The following is a 14,515-nucleotide window of genomic DNA, read 5'->3' on the forward strand; positions in this document are numbered from 1 at the left end:
AAAGCTAAGATATCAATTCTGAATTTACAGCAATACTTTTGACAAACATTACTCCTAATTTTTCAGTTGAAATATGTTAGTCATTGAGTTGGTTTGACATTGTTATGTGAGTACGTCATACCGTGAGAAGAAAAGTCTATATATAAAAGTTTCCAACTTAGAAAATAAGAAAGCTTGTTCCTGTATATAGTTGACAAATAAAATCTTCTCTCCCCTTTTATTAGTTTCCGTGGAAATTCGTAACGCTATTCCTCTATGTGTACGGTCTATGCAATAATTAACTCGCAAAATAATTCTTTTTGTCTCTATTTGTCATTTCATGGAAAATCGTAGGCCAATAAATTGTTAACCATACGTATATAAGTTTGTATTAATTGTTATTAAATGAGTCAAAAAATGCTCATTTTTTAAATAAATATATTATTATTTTTTTAACACATTATTTTTCTAATAATATTTTTTTTTTAAAAAAATAATTGTTTATCCTACTTCATTTTGGAAAAAAATAAAAAATAAAAAGATTTCTTATTTTATTATGGTTATTTTTTATCGTTATACAAACATAGTTAATGATGAATGTATTATAATCTTATACATGACATATGTTATATGTTGAAAAGGTATATGAAGTTATTTTATTTTATTAATAAAATGAGATTAAGAAGAAAAAAAATATTTCATACGTTTTTATTAGTTAAAGTGCTTTTAAAAGAAAAAAAAACAAGAATAGTGTTCTTTAAAATGTGTTTTAAAAAGAAAAAAATATATTTATTCGGAAAAGAGCATTTTTGACCTATTTTATAACTATATGAGCATTTTTCTACCAAACTATTGTTAGTAAAAATACTTTTGAGCCAAACTATAAATGAAAAACATTTTTGTTCATTTCACATAGTTTCAAGGCATTTTTGACCCCTTTCTCAAAAATGAAATGTTCAGATAATTTTTCATTTATAACATACCTTTGGTCTCCACTTCTATTCTTTCTTTTATTGTGTTTTGCAGAATTAGTTCTGTACCTTCTTTAATCATATTTATAAAATGACCCTTTGGGTCTTATTGATTTATTCATTTTTTAGAAAAAGAAATGTTTGGAACTTACTGAATATAAAACTGTAAGTCTGTAACTAATTAAAAGAACGGACTAAAGTTTTACACTTTATTTTTTTTAGTAAATGTAATTAATTAAAGAAATGACACAATAATTAACTTTAATGACTTAGTCAAATTAGCAAATTTTAAAAGAAAAAACTGAAGTTCTGTGAAATTTTTAGTATGAAGTTAAAAATATCAATTTCTGAATATAATATGGTAACTAATATAAGAAAATCACATAATCAGTTTTAATTGACTATGTTATATATTAGTAACAAATTTTAAAAGAAAACTGAAGTTGTACACTCGATTTGTTTTAAATTTAATAGATCAATTTCTTGATATATAACTGTGTCTAATTAGAGAAAATGTCATAATCACTTCAGTTCAATTGACTAAGTTAAATATTAGCAAGTTTTAAAAGAAAAAACTGAAGCTCTGTGAAATTTTTAGTATTCCCTTTAAATTAAAAAGATCAATTCTATGAATATAAAAATTGTAACTAATTAAAGAAAATGACATTATCATTTTTAATTGACTAAGTTAAACATAAGGATTTTTTTTTATATAAAAACTGAAGTTGTACACTTGAAATTTGTTCTAATATTAAGTTAAATAGTTAAATTTCTAATAAATTAAATATAAATTTATTTGAGCGACTATCTTTATCATATTAGTATAGCTGAAATATGCTTTATTATTTTTTAATGGAAGTGTCAATTTATTGTTTATAAGCTTATACTAGTCAATTTTGTTTTTGGTACCTACATGACAAATACATTTTTGGTGATGAAACACGAATGGTGAACCCCAGGGAGAAAGGAGAGTGGTTGATTCTTTGTCCTCTTTTTTCTTATATTATCATCTCAAGAAAATTATATATAATCAAGAGACATCGCACTGTTGAATTGATCACTGATGTTAGAAAATTATTGGGGTGCTTGTGTATCTCTTAAGTTTACAAAAATATGTGTGAATGTATATTTATTTTGAGAAATTGATTGAAAATAAAGTACATAATTAATAGTGTACATATGAACAATATAGAAATACTCTTGTGTTGTCGGTACAAAGCGAAAGAGTCAAGACCAAAATTTTGAAAGAAAGACAAATTACTATCAAAATATATATTGATAATATCTTCAAATTAATTTTGGTGTTTGATTGGACAAAATTTTTTGAAAATATTTTATTTTTTAGGAAATAAGCTCTTTAAAAATGAAAATGTTATTGGTTTAATAATTTTATTAATATTAAAAATAAAAAAGTAAAGAAAAATAAAAGGAGCCTACTTGTCCTATTTTTTTAATTAGAAACTTATAAGACACTTTTAACTCATTTTTCCTATCGAACACACCCTTTGTGTTTGTACTTCTCTTGGGGTTATATAAATTTTTTTTTATAGCAATATGTCAAAGACTTAATGGTCTAAATTCCAAACCTTATTTTTCGTCGAATAATATTAGTCTATCTTCTAGAATTTGGAACAAGCACATGGTTGCGTATCAGAGGAACTCTTGCTACCGATTTCCTAATTACTATATGGATTGAAAAGAATAAATTGGATTAAAAACACTGCGAACATAGGGACATATATATTATTGCATCAATACTGAAAAAAATGAAAACGCGACAAATAGTAAGATAAAAGCTATTTAAAATTTCCGAATTTTTCACATAGAAGCCACAGAAGTGGGATTAACCCTGCTACAAACATCGCGGATTTCCAATTGAGCGCCAGCGGAGGGAGGTAGGTTCCCCATTTTGATCATAGCAGCAGCAAAATCTTCAAGAAAAACAGTAATATTGTTGCTATAAGTGGTTACAAAACCAGCAGTTGTAGTATTCCCAGTCAAAACTTGATCGGAGAACATTATCCCCTGGTTGTTGTTTAAGTTATCATAGTAAACTTTGTCGAACACAGCAGGAGTTGTATCCAATTGTTGCAAATCAGAATCAGTTAGCGTGGCGGAGCAGTTGCATTGGAGTTGTGCGGCAGGATTAACGTTGGTGCTAACACACACGGTGGCACACCTGGCGAAACCTACCGTGTGCGCGCCAGCTAGTGCCACCATTTCACGGACAGTGAAATTTTTGTCGCTGAATTTCTGTATTTGAACAGTTAGGTTGTCGGATGGAGCTGGAAGTTGATTTATAGCACCACTAAAGTTGGCTGTTGTAGCATCGCTTCTCCCTAGTGCAACGGTATAAGTTTGTCCTCCTAACTGTCATATACAAAAATAGAGTTTAAGTTAGGAGTTTAAATTATACGTATCGATCGTATAATATAAGTTAACTAAACATATTGTGTAAAGCTAAATTAAAAATAGTAATTTTGACTAAAAATTGAGTAATGGACTTACTTTAGCAAGAGAATCACGAGCAGCAATAGCTAAAATGTCAGCACAAGATACAGATATGTTGGGGCATGAATCTACAACACTTTGTTTAGCTTGTGCTATCACTTCAAAGCCTCTGACTGAGTTGTTGTTGGGTGGTGAGTTTTGTTCCCCGGTGAATGTTCCATTAATATCATCTAGCAGAATACCTCCATCACAACCCTTGTTTTTTTTTCAAACCAAAAAGATAACTATAATTAGTCAATTATATATATACATAATTAGTTACTCTATCTGTTTCAATTTGATTTTATTTAACATGAATTTTTTTAAATGAAGAGATACTTTTTAAATTTGTGTTTAAAATATGATAAAATAAGTCATAGATATTCACGTGACTATAAACCATTTCGTTAACCAAAAAATAAGTATTTTAGAGTTAAAATATTCCGTCATAGATGTCATTCTTTTTAAAATTGACTAAAAAGGAAAAATAATCGTATAAATTGAGACGAAAAAAATATAGTAACTAATTAAACATAAGAATGTCAAAATGAGCTCAAATGTAGAAGACCCTTTTAGAATTTATTTAATGATAAAACAAACCTAATTAGATAAATATTCCTACTATATTTACTAATTCTCTTTATAGTTTCGAACAAATTAAATATTATCTTACTAATCAATAATTTTATATTAAATTTCAAGTTAGATATTGTAAAATAATATATTTTTGCTATCAATATATTAATATAGAAAAAAAACATACTAGATAGAATGAAATGAATAAAATAGACTATTTATTTAAGATATATAAAAATGGGACTAGATTTATATATATCTAAAATACCAAATATACAAAGAGAATTGAGCAAAAGAGCAAGTGATGAGTGAGATAAGGAGATAAAGTTGCCCAAAATTAGCCAAGTGACTGATAAAAAAGAGTTGTAAGGCAGAAAAAACTAATAAGAAACTGTTCATTTCACAAATTACAAGACGATGGTACCATTCATGATGCAACTTTACAACAACTACACTAATAAAACCCATACAGTTTTCATAATAATGTTTTGAAATTCGTTCCCTCAGATTTTTCAAATAATTTTACGGATCACTTTCCTTTCGGACCACTTAAACATTTACATTTACATTAAATAATATTATATATTCATGGTCCATGGAGCCAGGTTTTTACTTTTTATTTTAATAAGAGAAAGGAGGACTCGGATTCAATTTATATACTACACCTAACATACTGTTTTATTTTTTTTAATATGTCCTCAAAAATAAAATAAAAAATCCGATCTTTCTATTTTTATATAAAGTGTTTAGCTGTAAGAGATTTTAAGTTAAAATTAAAGAATTTAAAATTTATGACAAAAAATAAATATATACTTATTTATGTGATTATATCAAACTTAAAATTAAATTGTTATGAAATATCATTTTTTTATATGATTAAAAAGGAAAAAGTGTCATAAAATTAGAGAAAGAAGGAGTATATTATTATAGACAACTCATCACATAAAATAAGAGGATTGAGCAAGAGAAAAAGAATGAAAGAATATTTACATCAACAAAGCAGTCGTGGAAATGTAGACGAATGAGAGAAGCTCCCATGCGCGTTTCATTATCAATGGCACTGTCCACAATTCCTTTCACAGCTGAGAAAACGCATGACTCCTGAGTTAATTGCTGACTCAAATATTCGTCTGAATTTTTCTTCTTATCGTTTAAAGTTAAAATACTGATTTCGCTTGATTCCAACAAATCGATATCTGGAGAGATATTTTGGAGGAGTGATCCGTTATTCATGACCATGGCTTCATAAGTATTTCTATAAATGGCAACACCTGCAAGTGCAAGTGCCACAAGGCTCACCGCAAGGCTCAAATGGCTCAAACGAAAACCCATCACTTATAGAAATTATTAAATGTCTATTTGGAAGAAACAGAGGCCTTAGGGATGGTCTTTCTGCCTATATTTTCACTTCTATTTATAGGCAAGTGAAGACTTACTATTGGTCATGAATTAGTATATATGATTAATTTACTGCTTTAAATAATTGTGTGATTACAAAATCAAATTTATATTTTGTAAAATAAAAATTACTTTTTATATTTGTTTATTCTTTTGCGAGAATATCATACGAGTGATAAAATATTCATACAATATGATATGATGATATATATAGTTACTATTAATGTTAACACATTCAATTTTATTAAAAAGTAGTACACTATAACTCAAGTTCAATGTTACTTTTTTTTTCTTTTTCGCTAAAGTTTAATTAATAAATATTATATATTTTTAAAAATAATTTTGTGATGGTATATTATACTTTTGTTTAATAAAATTTTACTTATTTATAAGATAATAAAAAAAATTGAGATGATTTTGATGATTTCACAACTTATAAAAAATTTATATTCATGAACAAAAAATACAACCTGAAATTTTAAATTAATTAATCAAATAAAATTTCAATTTTATCTTCTATTATTTCATATCCTAATTCATTTTAACGTGATCAAAGAGATGATATCACGAATGGTGAACCCTTCGGAAAAAGTAGAACGGGGAAGACACGGTAATTTGGTGGACCTATTTGATTCTTTGTCCTGTTTTCTCATATATATTATTAATATATCTGCAGAAATTTATATATAATCAAAATAAATATAATAAAATTAAGGTTAGATCAGAATGGGATTGCTGTTAGGGTTAAGAGGATGCGATCGAGTCATTTTATAACTTAAAAAATCTTGTTGCAAAAAATATTCAAGCAAGTGAAGATTAAAAAAAGAAAATACTTTACTGTATATACCAAATACCTCATTTGTTTGTGTCTGTTTAATATTTCATGTTTTGTTGGTCATATATTTATTGATTTGTTTTATTTAGAAAAATTAATTAGTTAAAAATGAGAAAATAATTATTTTTTTTAGTGAAAGTAGTTAGGAAAAACAAGTAACATAAGTAACACTTCATATCAATTGTAGATTTTCTTACTTTCAATACACCTCATCGTTATTCTCCCTCACCTCCGTTATATTTATATTTATAGAAAATAATTTTTTTCTTATGTTAACAAAAAACAAAATCTACTTATTTATAATAAAAGAAAATAGTTTTCTATATTTTCCATGAATTTCTTTTTGTTTGTTACCGACCACATTTTGTGTTTGTTCTTTTCTTGGTCCAAATTGTCCAAACCTTATTGTTAGTTTAATCTTCTAGAATTTCGAATAAGCACTTGGTTGACGAACTCACGTCACCAACAATTCCTTTATTGATTAAGAAGAATAAATAGGATTTAAAACTAGTTTGTCAATTAATTACAATTTTTACATTCGACTAGAGTTGTTAGTTTAAACTTGTAGACCTAAATTACTAATTTATACATCATTAATCACCATATTAGTAATCGTTGCTTTCAACTATATATAAAAGCTTTGATGAAATTATAAATGTTAGTACTATTTTTTAATATATATCTAGTGCTTGTAGGCCTACTACTTTTACTTATTCTTTTTTCTTTTTCTTTTTCTTTTTTTTTCCTTTGAAAAAGGGAGGGATAGTCATTATGAGATATAAGTACCCTGCACCCCAAGTAATACAAGATTTGAGTAATTGCAACCCAGTCTCTGATTGAGTCTTGTAGACTGAGTATATTATATTTTAGATGTTTCATTTGATAATATTCAATTAAGGGTGACAATTTCAATTCATATTAATAAAATGAGTTCATTTTGACCATATATAATGACTTGAATCGCTTATATTATAATTGGTCAAATATGGATTTCAAGCTATTTTAAAAGTCTCTTCAAATATGGTCAAATAAGTTCAATATAGGTATCCATTTGATCCATATTAGATCACTTATTTTTACTTTCACTCAATAAAAAAAATTATAGGTAGATTGGTGGAAGTGGGGGTGGGGGGCGGAGAATGCACAAGAGGAGAGGGTAAATATTTTAATTTTTTTTGCAAAAACAGTTTTATTTTTTTTGAAAAAAAATAGGGTATGTTGGTGGAAGGTGGGGTGGGGGGCAAGGGGGTTGCCAGGGAGGCGGGGTAATTTTTTTTTTTTTAAAAAAACATTTTTTTTTATTTTTGAAAAATAATTTCTTTTTAGGAGTAGGTTGGTGAAAGGTGGAGGGAGTGGGGAGGGGGGGGGAGCGCCCCGGGGTATGTGGAGAGGGGTAAATTTATGTTTTTGAAAAACAAATTTGGTTAAATGGGTTAGAACATTTTGACTAAATCATATTTGACCAAATCCGTATTTGGATGAATTATGATCCAACCCATTTTTTCTCAAACCATATTCAATCCATGCAAAATCAATCTAATCCGACCGTTTGCCACCCCTATATTCAACAATTTATCAAAGTATGATGTATAATAGGACATGATCAACTGTTATCCAACTAAGTATTGAATACAAACAATATATACTTTGTTAGTCAATATATATATACTTAAAATAGTCATTTGAATTTGAACATGTATGCATTCTTTGAAATCTTAGGCCAGAGAGATATAAATAGCGTGTGATCAATATTCAATGCTTAAAATATGAGACATTGAATGATAAGGAAAGGGGTGAAAGTGAAAGAAGAACAGGTATAAAAAAAGTCAAGAGTCAAGACAATGTTATTACAATAATCTCATCAGTAACATGTGAACGTGATAGGTTATTGTTGACAATTCGATTATTTCAGAGCATTAATATACATACATCCTCTGAACTTGAAATTTTAGGTCGGGTTTCATCATTTATATGCGATAGTGTTGTATATTCTTGGATTTTCAGGGTTCTTCAGAAAGTCTTCATGGAAATATATAATCAACGTGCTTTAAAAATTTTCTTTATCGCTAATCAAGGATAATTATCTAAAATGTTTCTTAGGAAAAGCTCATAAAATAAATAGTACTAAGTCTTGTTAAAAGAAATTTAATAAGCATTATCAACATGGATTGTGGTGCAGTGGTGAAACTGTTTCACCGTTAATCAGAGATCTCGATTTCAAGCTCTGATTATGAAGAAAATTTTGTTGGAATCTCATCCCCCGAATAGGCCATGGCCATGCATGAGCTATCCAGATTAAGTCAGGCCTCTAATATGGACTTCGAACACGGAGTGAGAAACTAAAAAAAAAGTCTAATAAGCATTTTTTATACCCTCCATAGGAACTCTCACCCCTTTGCTCTCCTGGTAATTCGAACTCACAACCTTCGAATTGAAATAAACATTAATTGTATGTCTAAAGAAAAATAAAATTAGGATTTTGTATTTACTTGTCTAAAATAATATAAAATTAAGGAATAAATTCTCCGACTGGACTTAAATTATTGATTTGATATAATTTATTGATATTTATTTCACACCCTTGAATATGTTGTTTCGTCAAGTCATTAGGTTGTACGATATGATAGATCTTTCTGAAAGCTATTTCTGATGACTTTGCGACAAATCTTGTCTAAGAGTCATAACAAAGTCTTTAAACAATTTATTTTAGCACTTAAGGTAATTATGGGAGTTTAAATTTTACTCTTAATATCTTCGAAGTGATTTTTTTTAATTATAATATTACAATATCAGACTCACAATAGCAAGTGTATTACATACGCGCCAATTCATTGCCACACTGAAAATTATTTAAATTAAGTTTTTTAATTCTGTTTTATTTCTTTTTATTTATACAATTTTAGAAAGATAAAAATAAAAATAAAAATAAAATTGAGAATTAATCCAAGATTATAAAATCAAAATCAAACTTTATGGATCCAGGGCTAGAAAACAGTCGATTTTTAAAGTACATTATCAAAATAAATAATTAATACAAATTAAAAAAACTAATTTGAGATGAAAAAATTACAATTTTTTAATTAAAAAAGCTTCAAGTTTATTACTATCAACAAACTCTTTCATAAGTAAGATCTTGAAGTAACGATAACTTGTTGACTTTTTTTATTTCTTTTTCTTAATTCATAACTTCTAAGAATAAGCAAAAATAATTTGAAATAAGGAATAAGAGGGGGTATTTGGAAAAAGAAGAAAGAAAGTGGTGGGGATGGGAGCTCAAAGATGGAGAAGAAAGAGGGAAGTAAGTATGAGTGTGTGTTGGTGGGGTGTGAGAAAGATGAAACCTTATTAGTTGGAAAGAAAAAAAGAGGCCTATTTATTTATTTATTTTGATTTTTTACGTTTTCACTCACCTTTTCTTTTTTTATTTGCCACATCAGTTTTTTGGGTGAATTTTAATTCACATACATGAGATTAAGGAGGTAAACAATTATTAGAAAAGTTAAAATGTTAAAATAAATTTAACGGACAAGTTGAGAGAGATTTTTACGTGAAATCAAAAAATCATGGGCAAATGACAGAAATCACATATTTTAAAGGTAAAATTACCTTTTGTTCCTTATAAGTTTATAATTACAGAAATCCCTCAAACTTATAAAATAATAAGCGTTGATACATTAATCTGATGCGCGAGATACATTAATCGTTAAGTAAGATATATAACATTTTATACATGATACACTAATCTGATGTACATTTTAAACATGATACACTAATCTGATGCGCGAGATACATTAATCTGGCGCGTGAGATACATTCATCCGATGCGTTGATACATTAATTTGATGCGAAAAAATGAGAAATTTTAAAAATATATAAATTAATAAATAATAAAAAAAAACTTAAATGTGAGATTTCTTTCATTTTTCCAAAAATCATTCAATTTGATCAAAGTATCAATCAAGTTGTAACAATGTTTCCTCCTAATGATTTCTTGTGACACTTAGATAAAATGAAGTTGGTTAAAAAAAAATAAATTAACTTTGGTAATACTTAATAAAGTTAAGTAATTTAATATCTTTGATTTGGAATAAAGTGAAACTATTAGTCACCTTTCTCAAAATCAAAGTTCGTATTTGTGGTTGTTTGTGTGAAGTTGAAACAACAATTGAGAAAGCAAACAACGTGATTCTTTTGCTTTCTTAGACTAAATCGAAATATCGAAATTAAGGGAAACAATTGCTTTCTTATAATGACACTTTTGAAATTTTCTCTTTTCCCCTTTATTATAGGTATTAAGTCAAAATAATATCATGTGTTTTTGGTTTTTTTGCCTTTAAATATAAGGAAGATCAGAACCTCATGTTTTAATGTACATAAACAGGGGAAGAATTAAAAACACGTAAAAAGAGAAAAAATACTTATGTCCATGTTGGTCGGCAGTTATAAACCTTACAAACACGGGTTACATAGCTATAATATATGTCAAATTCTATATTTAAAGGGCATATAATAAATTTAAAATTTGACATCCTTAACAAAAGTTATGTCTTTGACGCTAATGGGTTTCTATTTGAAAAAAAAAAGGAAATCTAGGGTTGTTTTTAATTTTTTTGTCATGTTAAGAAAATATTTGTGCGAAGAATAGAGTTTCGCCAGAATATTTCATTTTTCTCTAGTTCCCCCTCCCCATCCTCCTCATTTGTGGTTGAAATTGAGTGTGTAATGTAGAGTTAAGTTTCTATAATCTATCCTTAATCATGATTTGTATTGGTTTAGTGGGTAAAAAATGAAGAATACCATTCACCATGGTTAATTTTGTTGAGCTTAAAAAAATTGTTAAAAAAGACAATGGGGATAATTTGATTTTTGAATATTTAGATTGAATACAACAATTGATAATTGTTAGAATTGGTATTAGAAGATTGTACATCAAATTTATATTCATGTGAAATTGATTTGGATCGATTCTGACATAAAAATATGTTTAAATAATTTTATTTTAACACAAAATATAATGTTCATCGGGATTTTATTAGTCATTTCTGTTGATTTATAAAAATTTTGTGGTCATAATTTTGATGAACCATCAAGATTTGACCATAAATTCTGGTGAGCTATCAAGATTTATGCCGAGATAAGTCTTTTCATCAAATTTGAAATTCACCAGAATACGTAGTCAAAAAAAATTCTGTCCATTTGTCAAGATTTAGCAATTATTGAATGTTTGTAACAAAACATTTCTTAACCTAAATTTAAAATCTTGTTGATTCACCGGGATTTTGGTACAAAATTATGGCCATAAATCTTTGTTTGCAAGATCTTTTTTGGTGGAGTTAAAATTACTTGGGAAACTTTTAAAAACAACAAACATCACGCCAGAATTTCATAGTTACAGTTTCACTAATTACAATTCGTAGTTATATTTTAAGAGGATAGAGGCAGAGGAGATTGAGAGAGGAAGGGGGGGGGGGAATATTTTGTATTTATTATATTCGAAATACAATTAACATAAATGTATTCATCCTCTCTTTGATCCGATATAATCGATACATAATACAGAGAGGGCCAACACATATTGTATTTGTATGAATATAAATACACTTGATACAAAAATATAAATATAATTTTTTCAATACAATTGATATAAAATAGTATAAAACTCTCAGTTATATTTCATCGAATATAATTGATATATAATGATGCATTTAAACGAATTTCTTCGAGAGAGAGGGAGAGGCAAGGGATAGAGTTTGCTATAACAAGAACTTGTAATTTTTTTAAGGAAAAATTAGTGAAATACACGTCTTATGTTTTTCTTATTTTCAATATCTCATTCTATTTCTAAAACCTCTAAAATTTCCTATTTCTTTAATGTATTCGAGCCAGTATTTAATGTATCCGAGCTAATTTTATACTGTATCAAGCTACATATTATGTATCCGAGCTAGTTTTTAATGTATTCGATCTATATATTATGTATCTGATTTATGTTATATTGTATTCAAGATACTTTTTAATGTACCGAGCTAGTTTTTAATGTATTCGAGCTATATATTATGTATCTGATTTATGTTATATTGTATCCAAGATACTTTTTAATGTACCGAGCTACATATTAATGTATCTTCTTCGTGTTACTTTTTAAGGAATTAATGTTATTACAAACTAAAGAGGGATAGATTGTAATTTTTCCTTAAAAAGCGAAACTTACATAAATATACTATAATTAAAAAATATTTATCATTTATAGCAATAATTTTTTTTCCCTTGATCACTTTTAATTCATTTATAATGCAAGTTTAATACATATTACAAAGAACAATTTATTATTCACATATAATACAAGTTTTATTGATGAGTAATACATTTATCACACATTTTAATACACTTATAATACAATGTGTCAAATTCTTACCAAAGAAACATAATATATTTTTAAAAAAACAATCATAATACATATATATTGCATACATAGTTCACTTTTAATACATATTGCAGATTTAACATAGTATTATTATGTAATGCTATAAATGATAATAAATAAAAAGTATCGCTAGTATCGCTAAAATCAGTAATTATTTATTAAAAGGTATCTATTCAAATAATTTTTCCTTGAAAAACTATGTAATACCTAAAATTTATCTTTGGTTAAACTATACATGTTTTCCATAAATATGTTTTGACATTTTTGTCATATTCCATAATTTTCCCAAGCCACATCCTATTAATGCAAAACGCGGTCAAAACATATTGGTTGGCCCATAGAATAAAGCCTTATTCTAATGGATACTAGCCCAATTTACATTGTTGGAACAAATGGCTAATACTGGCTAGTCCAAATTTTATTAATCTAAATTTTCTCTTAGCATGTTACATAATCAATGTAATCCTATTATTTTTGTCTTTGGAGCCAAAAAAATAGTGCTTCCTTCTCTTGGAATAAATCTTTCTTTCGTTAGCACAAAGATTCTAATACTAGGATTCCTTGTGTTTGGCACAAGTTGAAATACATTGCAATAACTAATGATCACTCTCAACCTATATCTTGGATTCTTTTAATTATACTATGATATGAAATATTAAATTCTTCACAACTAGAGAAAAAAAATTCTTCTATAATGTACATCAATAAAATTTACTAGTACCTTCAGAAATCAGAATTATTGAAATTTCCGTTAACCAATATTCAGATTAGATATATCAGAGATTTCAGATCAATAATTGGTTGTTCGATAGATACCCGAGGATTCGATTCTGTTAAAGAATGACAAAAGTCCCACATCGGTGGTTAATGAGATGGGTGAACTGCTTATAAGGTTTGGGCAATCCTCCTTTCTTAGAGCTAGCTTTTGGGGTGTGAGTTAGGCCTAAGACCTAATTTCACATGGTATTAGAGTAGGGCCCGTCTCACCCGATGTTGGGACCCCCAAAATCAAAATTGCTCACGCACCAGATGCTAAGCACTGGGTGTGAAGTGAGTTGTTAAAGAATGACAAAAAGTCCCACATCGGTGGTTGATGAGATGAGTGAACTCTTTATAAGGCTTGGACAATCCTCCTCACTTTGAGCTAGCTTTTGGGGTGTGAGTTAGGCCTAAGACCTAATTTCACACTTATAAGGCTTGGGAAATCCTCCTCCCTTTGAACTAGCTTTTGGGGTGTGAGTTAGGACTAAGACCTAATTTTACATGATATCAAAGCAGGGTCCATCTCACCCGATGTTGTGGCCCCCAAAATCAAACTGCCCACGCACCAGAATTCCAAGCACTGGGCGTGAGGTGGGGTGTTAAAGAGTGACACTGGGCGTGAGGTGGGGTGTTAAAGAATGACAAAAGTCTCACATAGGTGGTTGGTTAATGAGATGAGTGAACTCTTTGTAAGGCTTGGACAATACTCCCTCTTAGAGCTAGCTTTGGGGTGTGAGTTAGACCTAAAACCTAATTTCACAGATTCCCCACCTTATAATCCCCTTTCTATTTTCCCTTCCCTACCCCCTTTTTTATTTTTAAAAAATAATACTTAATAAATCAGTTGTTCAGTTTTCAATTTTAGTATATCATGATGAGTCTTATTCACAGATGCCACCTTTTTGTAATTATTGAAAAAATATTTTAGTTGCCATCCAATCCAGGGGCCCAGTTATTACTGTGCGTTTTGCACAAAAAGAACCAAAGTTTTAGCATATTGTTGGCCTAAAACTAATCCTATTTTCGATATGTTTTGAGAAAATGTCACATATCTATATGACAAACGACAATTAGGATTCA

At 28.2% G+C, this 14,515-nt stretch overlaps 1 protein-coding gene across 1 annotated transcript; it reads right to left on the reverse strand.

The window, feature by feature from the left end:
- Positions 1–2,668: 2,668 nt before the first annotated feature.
- Positions 2,669–5,427, reverse strand: LOC107008799 (suberization-associated anionic peroxidase 2). Its single transcript, XM_015207985.2, has 3 exons — positions 5,007–5,427; positions 3,459–3,656; positions 2,669–3,320 (listed from the first exon to the last, which is right to left on the reverse strand). Exons 1-3 carry the CDS (start codon positions 5,346–5,348, stop codon positions 2,769–2,771), a joined length of 1,092 nt encoding a protein of 363 aa, XP_015063471.1. The 5' UTR covers positions 5,349–5,427; the 3' UTR covers positions 2,669–2,768.
- Between the last annotated feature and the right edge of the window lie 9,088 nt (positions 5,428–14,515).

Source organism: Solanum pennellii, chromosome 2, assembly GCF_001406875.1.
Source record: "Solanum pennellii chromosome 2, SPENNV200".
Taxonomy (NCBI): domain Eukaryota; kingdom Viridiplantae; phylum Streptophyta; class Magnoliopsida; order Solanales; family Solanaceae; genus Solanum; species Solanum pennellii.